Source organism: Saccostrea cucullata, unplaced genomic scaffold, assembly GCF_032062105.1.
Source record: "Saccostrea cucullata isolate Sc308-1 unplaced genomic scaffold, CSIRO_AGI_Scuc_v1 ctg356, whole genome shotgun sequence".
Taxonomy (NCBI): Eukaryota; Metazoa; Mollusca; class Bivalvia; order Ostreida; family Ostreidae; genus Saccostrea; species Saccostrea cuccullata.
The window spans coordinates 542682-567616 of record NW_026918279.1 but is presented as its reverse complement, the minus strand read 5'-3'; the positions used below and the strand labels follow the sequence as shown (position 1 = coordinate 567616).

At 32.2% G+C, this 24935-nt stretch overlaps 1 protein-coding gene across 1 annotated transcript; it reads right to left on the bottom strand.

Annotated features, from left to right (window-relative positions):
- Positions 1-2104: 2104 nt before the first annotated feature.
- Positions 2105-18524, bottom strand: LOC134261522 (protein inscuteable homolog). Its single transcript, XM_062743953.1, has 15 exons — positions 18450-18524; positions 16136-16426; positions 13980-14134; positions 12845-12908; positions 12059-12182; positions 8271-8323; positions 7709-7826; positions 7223-7283; positions 7108-7127; positions 6855-6929; positions 5774-5945; positions 4830-5005; positions 4095-4320; positions 3806-3882; positions 2105-3375 (listed from the first exon to the last, which is right to left on the bottom strand). The coding sequence occupies exons 2-15, from the start codon at positions 16165-16167 to the stop codon at positions 3244-3246; spliced, it is 1485 nt and encodes a 494-aa protein (XP_062599937.1). The 5' UTR covers positions 16168-16426; positions 18450-18524; the 3' UTR covers positions 2105-3243.
- Positions 18525-24935: the final 6411 nt, after the last annotated feature.

Genomic DNA, 24935 nt, shown 5'->3' with positions numbered 1-24935 from the left:
AAGGGCACTAAATAAGTTGGTTTAAACGAATGATTCCAATGACTTTCCATAGAAGGTCAAGTTGCATGTTTATCTCAAGCTTGACAAGTTATGCTTTTTGCTGATAGTGTGTCAAGAAAAAAAAAGGAATGTGTGTGTCCTCTGAACACCTGTAAATTACAATCAAAACAAATCAACCCCTCTTGATTTAGATGACAAAGCCAATGCATGGGGATAATTATTTCCTTGCACAAAAATTTTGGAGAGTAAAAATGTTCAAACTCTTTTACCTTTAAAAGATTGTTTCATATTTCTGACTTAAATCGAGAATTATCCTGGAAACCCTGAATGTATTTTTTAAAATTACAGTATAAAAAAATTCAAAAAAATAATAATGTAATTTGTAATTTAATTAATTACTTTTGGAGTAATTTAATTGAAGAAAAAGTCAAAGTAATTGTAATTTAATCGGTGTTCTAATATTGGGTTCTTTAACCTAGGGTTAGCTGCAGAACTGTTGCGTTATGGTTTTATATTTAATTTAGTCTTTGATTACTGTTATAAAAATAATGTGCAATTTACAGCACAAGATTTTCTACGCAGAATTGGTGAGAATTTCTCAATTTTCCAACAATGCTCAATCAATTACATTGTACCTTTCATTTCATAAGCTTAGAAATTCTTTAACCAATCTGTATGTTAATTCTCCTCCCAACCCTTTATATTTGTCTCTATAGACCAATAAACTCATGATCACTTGTTTTGATTTTTGTCAAATGGCTGAAGATTAAAAACAAGTGAGTTTATTGGTCTTTATATAGATGACTATAGAGGGTTGGAAGGTGGTTAAAATATTCATTTTAGCTTACAAATGTGTCTAGAATTAGGAAATGAAAGGTGATTAACCAATGCTGGAAAATGGAGAAATTCTCAGCAACCATAAGCAGAAAATCTTGTTTTGTGAATTGAACATTCTTTTTATCACTGGATCTGTAGCGTTATGGTCAAAAACTAAACTATAAACTCATAATTCTACAGTTCTGTAGCTATGATGGGGTCAAATTTTACACAATAATCACCACCATCGTATGTTCATTAAGTTCTAATGCCAACAAAACATTTCAGTAATATTCAGGTACCTTTATTTGAAAATGCAATATATACCTGTGCACATATTGATATGTCTTGGGTTAAACATTTGAAAAACGGTATTTTTTTCTCATAAAAAAATGGAATGTATCCAATTATGCATTAATGCACACTTAAATGTCTGGAATATCAACAAAAATCTACAAAAATACTGTTTTTAAAAGTGCAAACATGATCAAAAAAGTCAATGTCATGTGAAAAATAAAAAAAAAATGGTAGACACAAAATAACAGAAAATAACATGAGATCTACAAACATTGGCTGTTTGTTTAAATAGTGTTGGTAATAAATATTGAGACAATCAAATTGTTTTAATCATTTAACATAATTCAAAGTGAAAATACATAATAAAATATATATTGTTTTTGTTAGTGATAAAACATAATTCTATTATTTAAGAATTGTTTTCTTTAAAAACCTAAAACTCTTAAATTTTCTTAAAAATTCTAGTTTAAAAGAATACAGGAAAAAATGCAGGAAAACTGAATAAATAGTTTTTTTTAAAAATTGCTTTAATGCTTTAGTTTGTAAAATATTTTACAAATTATTTATCATCAAAAGGCATCTTCATCAAATTTCAAAGTTACCATTTAAATGTATTAACAAATGTGCACTTTGGTTCACATGGTCTTATTATGCTTCCCCCAGTCCCTTCTACATTGCATCCATTACCTAGGATAATGTAGCATTATAACAAACTACATTAGGCCAAAAAAATTAATTTCTTGGTTCTCAGGCCCTCCCTCATCTCTTCCAAGGGTGCCTCATTGACCCTTTTTATTGCTAAATCAATAAAATAAAAACAACAAATCACCTCCCTCATCATTTTTGAGGTTTTGTACAATGTAAAAAGCTGCCTCATCATGTTTTGGGGGCAATAAAAAGTAAAAAAAAAAATGCCTCCCTCCCTCATCATATTTCTTGAAAAAAGGCCTGAGAACCAAGGAATTAATTTTGCATGGTCTTATACAGTGTTTTTTTTCTCTAAAAGATATTGATTTCATCAATGAAATTTTTAAAAAATGCAAAAATGCTTTCATGACAAATATTATACGTGTACGTGCATGTAAACCTATACCATGTGAATCATTACAAAACATTCAATATTCCTAACAAATATCAAAATGTAAAGATGATAACAATAGCAAATTTTTATCAATTCATTAATCAAATATCAGAACCTTTGTCTGCAATGTGAGACAATTTAAAAAAATATCATTATGGGAAAAAAAAAATTGGCATTCAAAAGGTACATGGGGATAGTTTCACTTCACATAATCTTTACTGTGCATGCTTGTAAATATTTCTATCAAGCAATTAAAGCAAACACGTGACGAATTTAAACATGTTCATGTATAAATTGAGCACCTACAGTGTATATCTAAAATAAAGTATATAAAACATATCTTACACAACAATAACAATCTCACTTAAACAAATATTAGTGATAGGATCCATATAAACTTAATACCTCCATATACAACAATTAGGCCCCAGGATCAAGAAACACTTCAGACTTTAGTCAAAATTTGTATCCTTCCCCGAAATAATGTCTGATGTCAATCCAGAATCAAAATATCATGCAAGATGGCAATGCTATTTCATAATACTTTGAGTATCAGTTATAGGTAAAACCGATATTACAAATGACTTAAATTTTGACATTACTCAGTTTTTTATGATTCAAGAATATGTTCTATACCAGCTTTTACAATATAGAACATAAACAAAATTGAACATCTTATAAATTTCCTTAAAAGATATATCAGCAGTATAATGACAATGGTGATGAAATCCATGAAATGTCTATGATCTGAGTTTTTCAATAAATACATGTTTTCATTTTTGTTTTCTGTGAACACAAAGTGACTAAAATATCTAAAGAACACATCAAGCTTCATACATTGTAACTAAAAAATTCACAACAAATTACAGTTTATCTTGGTTGGATTGAACTTTGTAATTGCAGCAAGAAATGAGGGGGGACAACTGTGTTTCGTTTTTAATACTGTCCTTTTTAAGGTTTAATTAGTAATTGTGCAAAGGTGAGCCTTATACATGTACTATACTGTAACTACAGGTTCATACAAAATTTTCATCAGTGTTCCTACAGGTTCATACAAAATTTTCATCAGTGTTGGTGCAGATGAGAAATGAATCCATCAGTTTGGGTTGGATCAGCTGCTGGTTATCTATAGCACTCAAGTCCTCAAGTTTGTTCAGGGAATTTATCTTCCGCAGAGCGGCCTTAAAATACAAAAAATCGATGAAATACAATTGAATAATATGCATTCTTCATCTAAAATCTTTGAAATTATATTATTGTATGCCTAAATTATAAGGCAAATATTTTAACTTCTGTATTTATTAATATACTATTTTAACAAATGAAAACATATTATCTAATCCTGCAACTTGAGGATCATTAAATGCAATACATATTAATATAAAAATTTTAAACTTCCTATATTTTATTCAATAATTAGAACCTTCCAGATGCAAATTCATTCAGATGAATAAATAAATTTCTGTCATCTGAACTCTGCTAAGCAAAAGTAAATATCCAAATGTACTTTTAGCTAAGAAAAAAATCTAAATTTCCCAAACGATGCAAAATTTCCAAAAATAATTTTTTTTCTTGATACTAAAGGACTTTAGAGAATTTTTAAGGACTTACTAAGCAGGCCACAAGTACAGCATCACTATTACTTCTCTCTTGTTTGTCTCTGCACAGCTTAATCAGGCGCGGAACTCCTTAAAAAGAATATTTACAGTAAAACATAATCACAGAAACCAAGTCTAAGAGGTTACCAAAACATGTATTTCTTCCATGTGAATATCATTTGGTTCACAGTATTTGAAAATTGGAGTAATCCAGACTGTCATATTATGCACAGCTTTTTTACTTTTATTTTCTAGATAACAGTTTATTATTTCCAGTCTTATCAAAGTTCCAGTATTTATACCTTTGGCTTTGACTATGGTAGCAGCATTACTCTCGTCCCTACACATCCTGGTTAAAGCAATGGCAGCTTTCTGCTGGACTCTCTCACAAGCTGCGATTTCCGCTGGTGTTTTATAATCCAGTGGACTCTCATGCAGTAACTCCAGACATATGTCTATACCACCGTTACTGACCACGTCCTGCCGGCAGACGTCGACAGCAACCATGTTTGCCAGAATTGTAGCTACCTACATACAGATCAATATGTTGTCGCATGATGTATTTCATGTAGTTCATTTAGTACATGAAAATGTCTAGAAAGTATACTTTTCTAAACATATTATACAATGTAATGCACTAATTCTTCTATAATGCAACATACTATTTCTAATGTTCTGAAAGTTTTTTGGAAAAGTTAAAATATGTTTAGTACAAGACTACAAGTTTACACAAGTTTTAAAAAACACTGAAAAATGCATTCTTAAATTATAATAAAATGTTCAAGTGATTTGGGAAAGAAAACAAACATTTTTTCCCTTTTTTTTCTTCAATTCATTAGAATATTTTTTTTATTTTAATCTTGTATATTAGAAAAACTTCATGAAACAAAGTCTGACATTCATTTCAATAAAGTTATGTAAATGTTATTATTAAACTAATGGTAATTAATGGTAACTAGGACAAACTTATATTTATCTGGGCAAAACTTCTCATGCATTAAACTAAAACTCTAATCACAACTCATGTATGTTCCTACCTGGTCCTTAGAGAAAAGAGATTTAGCAATGTTCGACTGACAGGAAGAGCAGAGAATTCTGGGAGCTTGGATTTTCTGCAGGATTTCACATGTACTGCTGTCCATAAATGTCATGTTGGCAATGGCAGCAGATGACAAAAGAAAGATTTCCTCGATTTTTGTAGAGCTACACAAACCTGTAACAAGATAGAGAGGTGTTGTATGATTAATAACTATAGTAAGGCCATATTTGAGAATATGTAAGGTTGTCCTCTCCCAACTGACTACATGTAACAAAAATCAAACTGTAGCTCAGAGCTCGACGATCGGGCGATGATTGGCCGACTTGTGAATATTTAACTTATTAAGGATACATAACACAAACAAAATTTTTATGCTTGAATTGATATTGATATAATTTTTTTGAAAGGAAATAACATAAATAATTAATCCGTAAGATATAGAGAAAAATCTTAAGCAGTCTTTGCTTTAATATGCAATTCCATACAAATTTTGCATTGAAAATAGATTTGCCTGTAATTAGATCTGTGAAAAATATTGCTGATTTCTAAAGAAAAAAAAGTTTTTGTGTTATTTATCCAAGTCATTTTTTTTTAGAAAAAATGTGAAAAATAACTATAGTAAGGCCATATTTGAGAATATGTAAGGGTGCCCTCTCCCAACCAACTGCATGTAACAAAGGCCCGATTCAAAACTTTTTTCAACCTCAAGGAAAAAAATATCTTTTTAATACATTCTGGAAAATATATTTTGTAATTTCAGCACTGATTTTGATTTTTTTTTTTTTTGAAAAAAAAAAAAAAAAAATTTCCACTCATCTACAGAACATAATTTTTCATCCTTAGTCTGGAGAGGGCAAACAAATTCATTTTAAAGTCAGCCTTAAGTGAAATATCTGACTTTTATAAACTTTATAACCATCCATGCTGATTAAAAATTATTACCAAGAAGATTGACAAGCAGGTCCTCCATATTGTCCATCATGCCTGACATCTGGTGGGCATTCTCTAGACAGGGGGAGGTAACTTGAGCTATGACCCCTGCTACTTCACCTCTCACTGACTCCCTGACCTCAGGGTCAGACAAAAGGTCAAGTAAACACCACATTCCTCCCTCCTGTAAAGATAGCATAAGCAACAAATTTTAAATTAAAAAAAAATACAAATACAAACGTAAAGAGCTGCTTTGATGAACAGAATTAACATCATGTACATGTATTTTAGTCTTAAAAATAATAAAATTATGTACAATGTACAACTTGAGGGATTGTCATTTTTCTACCAAGCACTGTGCTAGAATTGGGAAAAATGAATTAGAATTGTTTTTTTTCCGCAAAAAATAAATAAAAGTTATTTAATATGTAAATAAATGAATTAAGTGACAAATTATTATTTAGCAAACTGATGGTTCTGCCAATACACTATAATAAACTGTTCACTAAGCATTAACGTATAACTGATTCCTACCTTTTCTATTTCAAACAAGCTTTACCTGGTGACACAGCTGATGGTGGTTCTAGAAGAAGATTTTTAGAGATTTTTCTATATATTCCTGACAAAATCTCATTTTGTTCTCTGTCCTACAAATGTCTAACAAGGCCACATCATCTTTCCTCCTTCCTAAAAGAAGATTTTTAAAGATATAATATATCACAAACTTTAACCTGTTTTAAATTATTGAACATCATTAATATAATGTATTTCATTCCTAATTAGGATGAAGATTTTTTAAAAATGCAATTAATTTTTAACAAAAATTATCCCCCCCTTTTTGAACACGATTTTAAACATCCTGAAAGCCTGTAAATACATGTATACATGTGTATGAAGTAAAACAACTACCAAGACATAACAAAATTAATGTGTATGTATTAAAATCACTCTTATTCCGATGAGCTAATAAAAGTTATTTAATATGTAAATAAATGAATTAAGTGACAAATTATTATTTAGCAAACTGATGGTTCTGCCTCCAATACACTATAATAAACTGTTCACTAAACATTAATGTATAATTGATTCCTACCTTTTCTATTTCAAACAAGCTTTCGGTGACACAGCTGATGGTGGCCAGAGACTGGGTCAAAATCTCAGCTTCTCTCTAAGATGTCCAACAATTTTCCTTCCTAAAAATAATATAAAATCACAAACTTTAACCTGTTTTAAATTATTGAACATCATTAATATAATGTATTTCATTCATAATTAGGATGGTTAAAAAAAATTATCCCCCCTTTAACGATTTTAAACATCCTGAAAGCCTGTAAATACATGTATACATGTGTATGAAGTAAAACAACTACCAAGACATAACAAAATTAATGTGTATGTATTAAAATCACTTTACGAATTATTAATATTTCTGGCTATATAATCTCTCCTAAATGCTATTACACCCTATGGCCTGAGACAGCACCATTGGGTCATTAGCTTCATCTAAGATGTCCACAATTTTCTGTAAAAATAATATCAGTCTTAATGTCAAAGAATGTCAAACAGGCTTTCAATACACTAAATGAATATAAGTCAAGTTTTCATTCATTTATTTTTATATCTTTTATTTTATAGATAAGTCTTTTGCAAGTATTTATACATGTAAACACGCAGACAAACCTGGTTATAACTAACTCAATGAAACTAAGAAAAACTTCGAGATTTCTGAAGATTCAAAATACATACAATACATATCAAGAGTAAAATATTTAAACTTGAAGTGGTAAACTTGGAACTTCCAAATTATTTCAAATATCCAGGGTATTCCAGTTACAGGCAGGTGTTTGAGATACCAAAGTTCAAATGAAATTGAATATGTTATTCATACATAATGGAATATATTTCACTTTTATTGCAAGTTCAAAGGAAATGTGTAAATGTACTAACCTGCACCAGGTAGCCGAGACAGAGGTCCACGAGGCGGCTAAAGGACTGACCGAGGAAGGTCAGCTGGTTAATGACCGGGATCTTTGAGGGGCACTGGCTCTCAGAGTCTATAAAGGCACTGCAGAAATAAATAAAGGCCAAGTTAATAAAGGCACTAAAGAAATGAATAAAGGCCGAGTCAATAAAGGCACTGCAGAAATAAACAAAGGCCGAGTCAATACAAGTATTATAACAATAAGCAAATAAACTGTATCTTGCTCATTGAAACTTAATTACACCTGTCCTCTACAGTTATCTTTTTGTTCTTGAAATACACAAAGCAATTAGGGAGAAAAATACCTTTTAACTCAAAGGAATTACTAGATATTTAAACATTATTTGTTACAAGTAAAATACTGATACTTATAGAAGGTTGAAAAGCTACTTTTTGGTTTCTCTCTTTCTCTTGATCTATCTATATCTCTCTTTCTCTCTCTCTCTCTCTCTCTCTCTCTCTTGTTTTGTCTATCTTTATGTGCAATATCTCTCTATCTTTCTATCCCAATCTCTCTCTTTCTCTAACCTTTCTACTTGTTGGGCAAGTTTGGCACATTCTCCCATCACAACTTCTTGTTGCTGAAATGAAAAGATTTATTATACATAATAATTACATTCTAAAAATAAGTAGTTTACTAATCATCATTTCCACAACCTATTATGAGCTTCATTGTTTAATATTATGGAAAGATATTCTGTAACCATTCATTCTTAAACTCTTAAGTGTTCAAATAATACCTCAAAGCAGAACCCCTTCTACAAATTAGAACAAGAGGCCCAGGGGCCACAGCGCTCACCTGAGCACATCGGCATGGAAAAAGCACATATCAGATAAGAACTGAAAGTTTACCGAGGTGGGGGGGGGGGCTTGAATTTTAACCCCCCCCCCCAGGGGTTCATGATTTGAACAAACTAGAGTATACACTACCTGAGGATGATTCAATATAAATATCACTAATCATGGCTTTGAAGTACTTGAAAAGATTTTAAAAGGTATCCGTATGTAAAACTTTGATCTGCCATTTTGGCCCCACCCTAGACCAGGGGGTTATGATTTGATCAAATTTAAGTCTACACTACCTGAGGATAATTTTAAATGAGTTTTATCTTTTCTGGCCCAGTGGTTCTTGATAAGAAGATTTTTAAAGATTTTTCCTATATATTCCTATGTAAAACTTGGGTCGGCCATTTTGGCCCCAACCTATTCCCGGGGGTCATGATTTGAACAAACTTGAATCTACACTACCTGTGGATGATTCCACATGAGTTTCATTTTTCCTGGCCCAGTGGTTCTTGAGAAGAAGATTTTTAAAGTTTTTTCCTATATGTATTCCTATGTAAAACTTGGGTCGGCTATTTTGGCCCCACCCTATTCCCGGGGGTCATGATTTGAACAACCTTGAATCTACACTACCTGAGGATGATTCCACATGAGTTTCATCTTTCCTGGAGCAGTGGTTCTTGAGAAGAAGATTTTTTAAAAATGCCATTAATTTTTCTCTAATTCATAATTATCTCCCCTTGGAAAAGGGTGTAGCCCTTCATTTGAACAAACTTGACCCCTTTACCCAAGGATACTTTGTAGCAAGTTTGGTTGAAATTGGCCCAGTGGTTCTTGAGAAGAAGATGAAAATGTGAAAAGTTTACGACAACGACGACGAAAACGACTACGACAACGACAGACAACGGACAAATTTTGATCAGAAAAGCTTACTTGAGCCTTCGGCTCAGGTGAGCTAATAAACTCCAGTATGTTAAGGTAGGATTCTTCTCTGGTTTCTGAATAGATGAAATGTTCAATGTATATTTGCTTATACATGTATGTCTCATATATTTAGGTGAAAGAGATTTAAAAGACCATATTTTTCTTTCCTCATCACAATTGTACAACTTTAAATAGAAATGGTAAATTGTGTTCGAAAACTAGCAGGGACTATATTTTGGCAGAATGGTAGCGTATGAAAATATCTTCTTTTCTGCCTCTCAAAATTATTATAGAACAATGAATTTAGTTATAATTTTTACACAATCAAAGACTTGAAGAATTTTTCAAATGTTAGCTAAACTAGAGCAAAGCTCGTTGCAAAGCAACGAGTAGGTCTTCCGTCCTGTTTTGACCGGAAGTGACGTCAACAAAAGAAAGCAATGAGCTAAGTCTTCTCCAGTCACTTTATACTTTCAATTTTGCATCAAAACCTTTAAAAATAAGCTATTTTTGGCTACTTCCGGTTTGACCGGAAGTGATGTTGACGGACGGAAAATTAAGTTTTATGTTTCCAGTGACATATGTTACCCAAAAACTTGTCACGAACGGCAAAAATGTGCATTTTTTGACGACAAAATAAGTGACGTCGCACATTTTGATGACTTCAATATTTTGACAGTTTGAACAACTTTGCTTCTTGGACATATTACAAATTCTCATATTTTTGATATTAAAAAACTTTTGGCCCCTCTAGATCCCTTAATTTAGGGGTCAGCCCTTTTTTCGAGATATCATTTGAAAGATCTTTCAATTCTGCACAAATTTTGTTTTATATGTTTTAACAAAATATTTTTAGTTTAGAAGATAAAAAGCAAAATATGTGTAAATTTTCGCTCTTTCAGGCGTTCTCTCTCTCTATAGCGCCATTTTCAATAGAGAAATCGAAAAACAAAAACCGATGTGCACAACTTCAATCTTCTCTCTCTCTCTCTCTCTCTCTCTCTCTGAGCCTTTGTCTGGAAACGAAAGCCTATAAATTTTCGTTAAAAGGGAAAATACTCAAAACCGGAAGTGACTTTTTGAAATTTAAGACAACATTCTGATAGAGTTTAGTAACTTCTAGTACCTCTGAAAATTTGAGCGAAATCAATTGAGAAATGAGTGAGATATGAGGCTTTGAAGTTGGCGTCTAGGAAGGTAGAAGAAAAAAAAAAAGAATAATAATCTTTACCAACAGAATCAGTAGAAGGTCTTCCGTTGAAAACGGAAGACCTTAATTAATAATAATAAGGGACTAAAGTTTTAAAATATATCAAATAAATATGATTTTCTAAATAAACTACAATTATGTTAGCATTTGAAAGCTTCCAATCTAAGTACAGATATGAGCCAAAAATTGATAGAAAGTGTTTTTACTCTCTTAGTAAATGGTCAAAACTTTTTGTTTGTGTATCATTTTGTATCAATCTTTATATGACCCATTTACCATATGTGAAAATAAGAAAAATTTAAATATAAGGTGCTGCATATAAGAATAATTTAAATATCCTAAAAATTTACGAAAAATAGAGAAAATCTGGATTAGCCAAAATCCATTTTTGTTAGATTATAGTGTCAATTTAATGTCATCTTATAGACCCTATATGGTAATATCATTTTATGCAAAAAGAAAAATATTTAATCCTTTAAATAAAATAGAATACCCTATCGCATGATTGGATGCAGTTATTTTTATTATTAATGTCCAGAGAAAAGGTAATGACCTTGACCTGACCTAGACTCTAATATAAAACAGTCAAAACTAATCTAACTGATACCATCACTTAGTAATATTGTCTTCTTGATTCTGTGAAAATTTCATTAATTTTTAAATACATGAAATATAGTTTTAATTTGTGTGAGAAGAATCCTACCTTGGTCCTGTTTTTGCCTTACCTTTAGGTTGTGTAGGTGAGGATTTGGCCCTGTTACATTAGACTGACCTCTAGGTTATGTAGGGTAGAGGAGGGTTTGGCCCTGTTATATCTGACTGACCTCTAGTATTTGTAGGGGAGTGTTTGGCCCTGTTTAATTAGACTGACCTCTAGGATGTGTAGGGGAGTGTTTGGCCCTGTTTAATTAGACTCACCTCTAGGATTGTAGGGAAGGGTTTGACCCTGTTAAGTTTGACTAACCTCTAGGATGTGTAGGGGAGGGTTTGGCCCTGTTACGTTTGACTGACCTCTAGGATGTAAAGAGGAGGGTTTGGCCCTGTTAAATATGCCCGACTCTAGTATTTGTAGGGGAGTGTTTGGCCCTGTTATATTAGACTGACCTCTAGGATGTGTAGGGGAGGGTTTGGCCCTGTTAAATTAGACTAACCTCTAGTATGTGTAGGGGAGGGTTTGGCCCTGTTATATTAGACTGACCTCTAGTATGTGTAGGGGAGGGTTTGGCCCTGTTACATTAGACTGACCTCTAGGATGTGTAGGGGAGGTTTGACCCTATTACATTAGACTGATCTCTAGGATGTGTAGGGGAGGGTTTGATCCTGTTACATTATACTGACCTTTAGGATGTGGAGGGGGTTGGGGGGGAGGGGGGTTGGTCTCCCGGTATATTAGACTGACCTCTAGGATATGAAGTGGAGGGTTTGGAGTGGTCTGGTTACAGTCCTGAATGAGTCCCCTCACGTGACAAGTCAGCTGTATCGTAAATGTCTGGACAGCAGACCAGTTCTCAGCTTCAACCAGTCTATAAATGGAATAAGCTTTCAAGTGAAATCAAAGTAATAGTGTGTACAAAAAATGTGAGGTAATGTATACTATAGTTATAAAGCCATTTTATTTAGTAAATACATGTACAGGTACATGTACAGTAAAACTCAGTTATAACAAAGTCACTGGGACCTACATGTATGAAATTACTTTGTTATATTCGTAATTCGTTATATCCATATAAGAAATTTGTTAAATTTATATAGTTTGGGATCAAAAATAACTTCGCTTTATGCGTGAATTCACAATATCCTTGTTCGTATGTAAATCTGATAATGATATACTTTGAAATCAGAATACAAACTAATCAAAACATTCACATGACTTATGAAAAAAGGCATTGAAGTTGTACAATAATACTAATAGTACAAGTATTGACCTCATAATAATTTATCTAAAAGTTATTTAAATTTCTGGCTTAAAATTTATTTGATTTGTATAAAATATTTTAAATCTTAACACACTTACAGTTTACATGTTACACTTCTTCATGTCTTATCAAAAGATTTTTTTTTTAAATGTTATTCTTTAAAAAGTGTTTTTATTTCAAATTCCCACAATCCCATGTAATCAGTTTAGAGATTTGTTTCTGTTTTTATATGCATATACACACATGTAAATTAATTAAAAAAAACTTACTTGAACAGGACAGAAAATTCTCCGCTGATGTCATTAGACTCATTCTTCACGACATCAATAGCACCTATAACAGAGGTCAAACTCTAATACTTAAAGTCTATAAGAGAGACAATCAATTAAATAAATGATTACTTATCAAAGATATTATCGATAAAAATTTTACATGAATGTATATGAATAATGTTATTTTTTTCATAGAATCCATGTATATAAATAGTTTTTTTTTCATAGAATCCCATATGACTTACATTAATTTACTTGGGATTTTCTACATAAGTTATCTTGACTTATCTATTGAAGATGTTGAATGATCAAGTACCTGCATAAACCTCTAATATACAGTGAGACATTGAATGTATTATACTATAATCTAATTATCCTTGAGATGACTCTATAAAAGACTTAATTCACATAAATCATGTTTATACACGGATCTTTTTTGTTAGATTAGTTTCAGCTTTGTTTTAGATGTAATATATTATAAATCAAATTGCATAATGTAACTTTTACTTTCACATGTTTAAAACTAAAAATGCCTTTAACTTTGTTTATTTAATTGAATTACTTTTAATAGTTGGAAGATCAAAATAAAAATGTCAAATACAGATCTAAACTGGTTTTTCTCTAAGTGGTGTAGAATATAGTTCCCGATGATTGTTATTGCAGGTGCTTGAGGCAAACATAAACAGTAACATTTTGTCTATCAAACAACCTAAATGGAAGTCAATTAATACAGTACATTATAAATCATGTTTATTGCTGTACATTACCAACAATGGGACCACAAATAGATGATACATGTAACTATGTGTATGAAATTTGATAGAGCCTATATCAGCCTTATAGAAGCCCAAATTCTAAAAGCTCTATATACATGATATACTTGTGGTGGAGTAAGGAGTTTGATCATTATGTCATGAGTTTGAATCTCACTGGGGGACATGGAGGCTGTTCATTAGGATGAGACCAAATGAACTAGCTAAGGTCTCGTGTCACAGTAGGCGTATGCTGGCATAAAAAAGATGCCTTACTGCTCAATGGCCCTGAGTGACAAGTATAAAAATTTAAAAATGGTGGTGTCAAATATGAAATTAAAATTCTCTAGAGGGACGTAAAAAACAAAAATACAACCCACCTTTTATGTGTGATGTGTGGAATGCTGACTTCTCCACGCTCTGGACTATGGATTTCCCCTGTAGTATATTCATACACTCCATCTCCGAGGCCCAGCGAATGTCCACCAGCCACTGCTGAACTGGATCCTCTCTCCTCTTCCTCAGCCATGTCACACTAAAACAGACATTACAGATTTTCGATAAAACAAATCGTCATGTCACACTAAAACAGACATTACAGATTTTCGATAAAACAAATCGTCATGTCACACTAAAACAGACATTACAGATTTTCGATAAAACAAATCGTCATGTCACACTAAAACAGACATTACAGAATTCTGATAAAACAAATCGTCATGTCATGTCACACTAAAACAGACATTACAGATTTTCGATAAAACTAATCGTCATGTCACACTAAAACAGAAATTACAGATTTTCGATAAAACAAATCGTCATGTCACACTAAAACAGACATTACAGAATTCTGATAAAACAAATCGTCATGTCACACTAAAACAGACATTACAGAATTCTGATAAAACAAATCGTCATGTCACACTAAAACAGACATTACAGAATTCTGATAAAACAAATCGTCATGTCACACTAAAACAGACATTACAGAATTCTGATAAAACAAATCGTCATGTCACACTAAAACAGACATTACAGAATTCTGATAAAACAAATCGTCATGTCACACTAAAACAGACATTACAGAATTCTGATAAAACAAATCGTCATGTCACACTATAACAGATATTACAGAATTCAGATAAAACAAATCGTCATGTCACACTAAAACAGACATTACAGAATTCTGATAAAACAAATCGTCATGTCACACTATAACAGATATTACAGAATTCTGATAAAACAAATCGTCATGTCACACTAAAACAGACATTACAGAATTCTGATAAAACAAATCGTCATGTCACACTAAAACAGACATTACAGAATTCTGATAAAACAAATCGTCATGTCACACTAAAACAGACATTACAGAATTCTGATAAAACAAATCGTCATGTCACACTAAAACAGACATTACAGAATTCTGATAAAACAAATCGTCATGTCACACTATAACAGATATTACAGAATTCCGATAAAACAAATCGTCATGTCACACTAAAACAGACATTACAGAATTCTGATAAAACAAATCGTCATGTCACACTATAACAGATATTACAGAATTCTGATAAAACAAATCGTCATGTCACACTAAAACAGACATTACAGAATTCTGATAAAACAAATCGTCATGTCACACTAAAACAGACATTACAGAATTCTGATAAAACAAATCGTCATGTCACACTAAAACAGACATTACAGAATCTGATAAAACAAATCGTCATGTCACACTAAAACAGACATTACAGAATTCTGATAAAACAAATCGTCATGTCACACTATAACAGATATTACAGCATCATGTCACACTAAAACAAACATTACAGAATTCTGATAAAACAAATTTGTCACACTATAACAGATATTACAGAATTCTGATAAAACAAATCGTCATGTCACACTAAAACAGACATTACAGAATTCTGATAAAACAAATCGTCATGTCACACTATAACAGATATTACAGAATTCCGATAAAACAAATCGTCATGTCACATAGTAACACAAAACTCTTATACAACCAGGGCTGTCCCTAAAAATTTATAAATAGCAGGGGGCATTGAAAGAGAAGAAGGGGTTCTGGGGTTCCTCTCCTAGCAGTGGAGAGAGAGAGAAGGAATATCAAAGTAATCAGGGGGAAGGGGGGTTATGCCATTAATACATTATAGGAGGGGAAATTCCCAGGCCCCAGGGTCTTAGGGACAACACTGTTAACAAATCAAATACAGACAAGCTGGATGTCCAAACTCAACTGTCAGCAGTGCATGAGAAATTAAAGGTCAAATACTAATTTTATTTCCTTGAAAAAGAGGTTCCGTGAAAGGTGTTTCATTTGAACATTTACCATCAACAGTCTGTGACTTAATTTATTCTATATGCAACCATACATGGTACATGTAATTAATCATCCATTCCTTGTGGGCTAATTCTGTTTGCTACACAATACACAGCTGTATGCATATATGTACATGATGATTGAAATCGAAGACTTTTTTCTCTGATATCTATTTCCTTGTTTTACACTTACCTTGAAGCCTTGGTTTTTGTGTGTCGCAGCATGAAGGACAAAGATTCCCACAATCCTAGTTTTTTTTCCTTTCTAAGATGTTTATTTCACTTAATCAGAAACTCCAGGTATTTACCATGTTTCTAAATAATTTCCTGTCTCATAAAGTACTATGTCTAGTTGCATTGTGTTCTCAATTTAGATTTCGTTTATCATGTTTATGGGACATAATAAGATGACTTTCTTTAGAATCCTGGATCACATAAATGTATCCTGGCCACCAACTAGCTCTCACAAATGATCATAGTACACCTGTGAAAAGTAAATACAACAATAAAATTCATGTACTTTATGTAGCTTTGTGTATCAAAAGCCTTCAAGGCTAAACTAATTGAAAAGTCATGTATCTGACATCATCAAAAGTTAAATTAAGTACTTCCTCTCAAAAAATGATAATTTCATATTTAATGACTTCAATGATATTTATCTTTGAGATAATTGTAAGAATAAAGGTAAAATTGTTATAATATGGCATATGTACTTTTAACTGTATTGATACTGGTAAATTTAAGTTCATTAATTTTAAAATTAATGTTGATGTATATAAAAATTTGGGTTTCCTTTCTGAATATTTTAAATATAGCATTATAGCCCTTAATTCATAATAAATAGGCATGAAGCAATGTGTAACTCAGGTGTTCTTCAGACCGAGCTATTGGGTCACCTGCAATAAAACTTGTCTGACCACCACGCCACCCTAGTACTGTTCATCATTTAACCATGTTAGTATGTCTACTCCCAAATTGGTTAATTTTATTCAGTGTGTCAGCGCACTAACGCACCCAACTCATCCCAATATCACAAAAGTATTTTCTCCCTGCATTAAAACACTCAAATGACATCAATTTCTTTTTAATTTAACCATTATCACTTATATTCAAGTTGAAAGGCTGAGCCCGATTGTAATTTTTTGTAGGGTGGATCAAGAAATTTTTCCCTAGAAGGTGTTGGCTCAAATCGCAAAAGGAAGAGGTCTGAGGCCAAGTTTTAATTATTCTACTATGTCAACGTACTAAATAAATTTTAATTTTCCATAGATCTGGATCCCCTTTGAATCATGCATGCCTTACCAAATAGACCCTTTCACGATAACTGTGGTACTAGTTTTTTGCAGGCAAAATGACATATATTTTGGCGAAATATGACATATAAGTAATTGTCTTATGTACGTCATTTAATTATCTATCAACAAAAACTTCGCCAAACGTTATTCATTTCCCTGCAAAAGAGAAGTACCGCAGTTATCGTGAAGGGGCTAATTTGTGCTAGAGTATTCCAAAATTTACCCCAATTTTTTGAGTTGGCCTACTTTCCATTATTTTATATAATTTAGCCGCATATTTGAACATTCTACATTCAGCATGTTCAAATATGCGACTGAACGATGTACTTAACCATTTACATGCTACCCACAGGTCTGGTACAATCACTAGATTTAGCTTAGTTAGAATGATCTAACTGTGTCTCGGTACAAGCCCTCACCACAGTTAGAATACGTCCCATATACTTGCAATGTAGCAAATCGGAGCTAAACGATTCTGAAGAATATAAAAGGATTTGCACTGGAAATAACTACCAAATTAATCAAAACAAACCTTTTTGAGATTGCTTATGCCTTTTATCCAAATTTACCAATTAATTTTCAATTTTTTGAAATTTACCTGCCATGTTTACATTCAGAACTCTCTAGGTTCGTAGTAAATTTACTGAGTTATAGTGAGTACTAACTTCGCCCATGTTTCTTTTGCTACATTATAATATATGGAACGAATTTATCGTTAAACCGGGTCATAGGACAATATCATTTTAACATTTCTACATTCTATGTAGCTTGATTTACCTGTTCATTTACCTATATGCTTTATTTAGCTAAAAAGAAAAATTGTGAAAAGTTTCATTGAAATAGTTAAATAAAGCTACCTAATAAAGCTACGTAGGTAATTCTACCTACATGTACGTAGCTAAATCTAGTGATTGTACCAGACCTGACCCATACTGCCAAGAGAATGAATTCATCAATGTCTACGATAGTAATTATAAACAATAAGAAGTGGTCATTTTAGAGGCCAAGAGGTATAATGTTTTACTTTGAACTGTTTTCAAGTGTAAACTAAACATTCTTGGGCAGATCTCGACACTCTTGCAGTCATGATTTCGGATGGACAATGGACACAAGTTGTCAATATAATTATTCAACAATTTGTCATTTATTTAAAGAAGTATTTTGTCCTTAATATATTAAATAAGAAATTGCATGAATCTCCTACAAACTTACACTTTTTCATGCTTATACGGATTGTAAAAAGGTCTTGGTGACACCCTCTGGACTCGGCTGATTGTTGATAAACAAAATATTTTCTGTCTTCCGAGCCCGATTATAATTTTTGGTTCGGGATCAAGCACATCAAGAAATATAATTATATATATTCAGAAAAAATACATTACCCAGAGATGATGGGGGCAAAAAAAAAAGGTAAAATGTTTTTTTTCTGACTGGTTAATCACTTGTCGGTTAAAGGCTGTCAACGGTAGATTATTTTTCTTTCATCTAATTACAAATACTTAAAATTTATGAGTGAATTTTTATGCGTGTGTATATATATATAAAAAACAAAAGGGTGAAAAAAAAGGCTTAACATTAAACATCTTTATACTAAAGTATAATATGAAGGAAATATGGTATTGTAAGGTAAAAAAAATGGATATTGAAAAATAAATAATTAAAATACATTGCTATATAAATCAAAATATAAATTAGATATAATATATCGTACTAGTTAGCCGCAGTACAGTCATTACAATTAATAAGAATAGTAAATCCGGGGTTTCTTTATGATGATGCACATGTGTAGGATTATACAATTATATAGGAGTGGAAAATTAAAATGTACACGTTTCATTTATTCGGAATTAAATAAAACTATTCCCCCAAAATACAATCCATCATGGCTTGGAAACGTACTTTGAAACTGAAAAAAATAACTTGACGCACCCCATTGTATTCTAGAAGAGATGCTCACTGCTCATGCAGAGCTATATAGGCAATATCATTGATCTAAACAACAACAGACAATATACTTTGGCCATAACTACTTTCCAAAATCAATATAAAATATTTTTTCTCATACATCTTAGTACTAATCTGTTTAAAAAACTCTTTTAAAAAGCCATCATCTTGCGCGGGAATAATCATTTCTTATTACTTAAAAAGACAAATCATTTTGTGTTGGAAAATTATTTTCAATGAGCAAACACACTTGGATTCCATTTTGTCGCATTTCTTGTACCCCGAAGAGACAGATGTAAAACGTCTATCTCAGATACTAAAGAGAGAGCATCATCGAAAAGTTATCCAACCAGGTTCAAATAACTACAGTATTTATCATATCTTAGATTTGCCATGATATTGACTACGTCATGCACATTTTTTTCAAAGCGCGTTAAAGTGGTCCATATTATTGTACTTTAAAATTTTTAAAATATATCATTTTTTCAAAGTGCATTAACTTGGTCCCAGATTGAACGCACTTTGAAAATTGTGCGTAATTTTTCAAAGCGCGTTGTAACAGAGCTATACTAGTGTATCCTCTTTATAAAGAAAATTAATTTTACATATTGTAGCTGATGAAAGATATAATATATTTATTTTTTTCAGATGAGTTGTCATTTTTTTTATGCCCCTATACTTTTTTCAAAACATAATGTCTTCTCGCAAATTTATTATTTAAGTTATGCTTCATTTATAGCACTTTATTTTACATGTTAATTTTCAAGAAAAATGCGGAAAGACACTACATGTATATGATCAATAACCCTCCACTCTAATCTGATTCAATTTTTGTCTACTGGATATTTATTAATTAAGTTATGCTTCAATCATAACACTTTAACCCGCGTAAGCGGGTTATGTAATTTTTTTCTGCAATACACTGCATGTATATGATCAATAACATTTTATTGTTTATATTTATATCTGTTTAAATTATCATTTTAAGTAGGATTAAAAATATTAATTATTGTGTTAATGATGCCGTCTTTGTACGTTTCATTGATGGAACGGCCACTGATCAAGAAATCTGTACAGGTGATATGCCTAATGTAGTTTATGCAGGGATGAACGCAATGGGTTTTCTTAAGAAATAAAGAAGAAAATATTCAGTGGATGTAAATATACTACTAACAATGCATACGAGGAGCAGCTATAAAACCCTTCACCGAGAAGTTACTTAACATATACGAGTCTTATATGGCATCTTATATCAAGTTGTAAGAATTTTTGAAGTGCCTACTCGAAAAAATGTTTGAAGTGCCTACTCGAAAAAAGTAGCAATAACAGCGTCTGTTTGACCCCGATTATTGCTAATACAGTGTACTTCAATTTTGATCTTCACTGACTTCAAACGCACAAAATTTTTGGAGAGAGAGAGAAGGAAGACAGGTCATCAACCATGATTATTGGGAGTGTTACATCGTTATAAATGCTTCGTTTTCTAAAGTTTACTATATATTGTCGTTATACATATATAGGAAACCCTCCTCGCCTTTTCAAAGACTTTGTAATGTATCGGTGGATACAATTCCACGTATGCTTGCTCTGTTAGATATAAGACAAAGACACTGAAAGTCTATTTCTGTATAATGATGTTCAAGTTTTAACTGAAACAGACATTTTATAAAGTTGCAACAGGATTTTGTACAGAGTATCAACGTCTCAAGTCAGGCACGTCCATTGAAAGGTTGGTTGCCTCCCATTCCCCCACTTCTTGCCACAGTATAGTGATATGAAGGAAATGTAGTATTGTTTGGCAAAAAAATTGAAAGTGAAAGGAAGTTGGCCACTACCCTTCGAAAAACTTTGGCGAAAACTTTGATACTTTGAAAAACTTTATTGAAAACTTTGATACTTTGAAAAACTTAATCGAAAACTTTGATACTTTGAAAAACTTTATCGAAAACTTTGACACTTTGAAAAACTTTATCAAAAACTTTATTACTTTGAAAAACTTTATCGAAAACTTTGACACTTTGAAAAACTTTGGCGAAAACTTTGACACTTTGAAAAACTTTGGCGAAAACCTTGACACTTTGAAAAACTTTGGCGAAAACTTTGACACTTTGAAAAACTTTGGCGAAAACTTTGACACTTTGATGTATTATAACTATAGTTAACTATAGTATTTTTTTGTTAGGGGTACCTCCTATTTTACTTTTTGATCTGACACTTACATGTATTTCGGGTCTCCCAGTGCAAAATATGGTCTTTGCTACTATAATCATAAGTGGGAGGCGGGGGCATCACTTATTGCTCACAAGATCTCTAGTTTAATTAAGAATTTTTAATCATTTTTACACATCCTCTAATAACCTCTTAGAAAGATTATTAAAAATATTTCCCAATCTAGAAGTACCCCAGATGGTACTTAATATACATGTATATGAAGGACGAGAGGTATAAACTATGCATTTTTTTTTTAAAAAAAGTATTTTTTATGCGACAATCTATGGAATGCCATATACGACAGCTAACTGCTTACTGCCAAATGCTTACTGCCAACTGTCAGCTGCTTACTGCCAACTGCCACACATATTTGAATAAATTTCATATTTGTATTGACATTTATATGAATTTTCAAGAAGAAGAAGAAGAAGAAAACTGCTTTTCTCCAAGAGGTCACCCTGGTAAAATTAACTGACTAAATGATTGTGTTTTAATTTATGTAATATTCAATATATGCCATTGATAAAGTACATTGTTTATTTTTATTTTCTTATTTGAAATAGGTAATAAAATGACTATTTTCTGCTTTTAATCCTATACAAATAAAATATGTTTTACATGCATGGATCTATCTGTAGTTATTTAATGCACAAACTAAACCAACTAAAAGTTATTCAATGTATAAAATAAATCAACTAAAAGGGACCTAAGAACCCCCCCCCCCCCGGTCCGAAAACGCGGATTCGTGTTAAGTTGGTATAAAAAATGTCATAGACATGAAGGTATGACGCATGAGAACCTCCTCTCCCCGGCCAAAAGAAATTTTCACATTAAGTAAAGGACTTTACGTTTTTTTTTTCTTGTCAAGAAATTTCTGGGTTGGATTTTTTTTAACATGAGTGACCCTCTTCGAAAAAATGTTCTAGATCCGCGCCTTGTTTATTTTTATTGTTTTTGTTTTGTTTTTTTTTTTTGTTTTTGAAAATTCACATAAGTATCAATATAAAATAAAATTTATTCAAATATGTGTGGCAGTTAGCAGTAAGCAGCTGACAGTTGGCAGTAAGCAGTCAGCAGTTGGCAGTAAGCCGTTGGCTGTCGTACATGGCATTCCATAACAATCAACTGCTTACTGCAGCTGCTTAATGCCAACTGCTTACTTCTATCTGCTTTCTGCCAGCCTCTCGCTACCAACTGCTTACTGCCAGCCTCTCGCTACCAACTGCTTACTGCCAACCTCTAGATGCCAACTACTCACTGCTACATTGTATAGATCTGCTTACTGCCAACCACTCACTGCCGGCTGCTCACTGCTATATGCTTACTCCCAACTGCTCATAACCAATTGCTTACTGTCAACCGCTCACTGCCAGCTGCTTACTACCAACCTCTGACTACCGACTGCTCACTGTCATCTGCTTACTGCAAACTGCTTACTACTGACTGCTCAATATATCTGTTTTAATAATGTCAATCACTCATTGCCGCATCACAATTTAAAGATGATAAAAGTCAAGGATAATATAGAATATAATTTGTCATGAATGTCTGAGAGTGGTGATGCTACGAAAACTTTAAAATTCTGCAAGCAATTGAGTTTTTGGTATTAAAGCATACCCAATTTGGCTACTACGCGTGGAAATAAAGCAATTTGTTGAATGTCTTATTAATTATGCATAGATAAATTATAACTTATGCTTTACAATCGATATAAAATGTTGTTAATTTTCATTTGTGGGAAAATGTCGCTTCACTCAAAACCCCCCACGGAAAAAAAGAAAGGTTTGCCATAAATCCTTTACCATTTCAATTCTGCAGGAAAAAAGACCTTTAGAGAGCTTAAACCCGACTGACAAACTGGTGATTTAAAAAAAAAAAAGTATGGGAAAGAGTTCTCAGACATGGTACCTATTTTCGCCAAAAAATTAAATGATTAAAATTATATTGTTCATTTATTTTTTATTAGAATCTTAACAAACTTCATTGCTAAATACCCCGGTAATAACGTTTCTTCTGAAAGTATGTTTTCTTGCCAAGATAAATTAATTCCAAAACTGACTTCTTTTTTTCTACTTCATACATTTTGCAGAAATTAATCAGTTAAAAAAAAAAATTACAGCTATTTTCTTTACTCAAAAGAAAATGTTGAGGAGAAAATGCCAAACCGATCAATCAATACTGTAAGAATGCATTCTTGATTTTATTTTTTTAATAAGGCAACACCAATAAAATATTTTGTTCGTCGGACCCGCGCGCTCGTATTTAAACAAAACTATACAAATAATATTAATTCAAATTTCCCGCATCATGGGAATTCTGTGTTATTTTCTGTTCCATTTCCGCTCTATTCATCGTATTTTTCATCTGCTGACTCTGCAAATAAAAAAATATAATTGTCCGCTCAAATTTTTTTCCCTCTACGCCGAAAAATTTTGCCTACAAAAAAGTAATAATATTATTATTTAACCACTTGCCCGCTAGAACTTTTTTCATCAAATGTCCGACGAACAAGAAATCGAATTGGTGTGGCCTAAGGAGAGGTTCCCTTCTGCACCCTCCCACTTGATCCGCCAATTCCTGGGCATGTTTCACGTCTATCTGCGGAGATGCCTCGATCCTCTTGATCAACTCTTCATCTCTCTCCTGTTTAAAAAGTTTTAAAGACATTCTATTACGACCGCGTGAAGTGAATCGACTGCACATACTCGATGAGCATAACAAATTTTCCTTTTTAAAATTAGTGCTTTTTAGAGATTAAATTTTATTCACTTATATTCTAATACGGCCGCATGAAGTTAATCGATTACACATACTCGATGAGCATTACAAATTTTTGCTTTTTTCAAAAAATGCTTTTTATATATAAGATTCATATTTTATGCAATTAAACTGCATACGAACTGCAGATTTGATCAACGAGACATATCGACAAAAAACGTGTATCTGGAATGATATGTTTAATGATCAACTGACTCCTGAGTAACTCGAAACAACTCGCAACACGTCGTGTGTGAAATTCTACACCAACTGGCAAGTATCACCAAAACATTTCTGTCAGTTCAATACATATATGATACTTATTCTCAATAAATCGTTTGAAAGTTGAGGTCGGGCATTTTGAAAAATCTTCCTAAATGTGTTATCCAGTGAATTCTTCATTAGTTACGAATTTTTCCTCCATCGTTTGATTTATTTGTCATTAATATAACAATAAATCCTTTTATATATCCAATCTCTGCCATTGTATATCAATAACAAAGCGGAAAAAATTTCTTGTACATAATTGTTTCCTCTACATTTTTTGTTGTTGTACAAAGGGAGTACTTATAAATGTAAAAATTACTATAAAGAAATGTGACTTTAAAGAGGAAATTCAAAACATGTCTCTTTTTTCATCAAAAAATGCAGGGGAAAAATACAGACATTATTACAGCTAAACTACCGGTATAACCAAAATGTATCAATTTATCACATTGATAAATTTGTCAGAGTGAGAGAAAGAGAGAGAGATTATGACAAGGCCCGACCGCCATACCGTAAGTT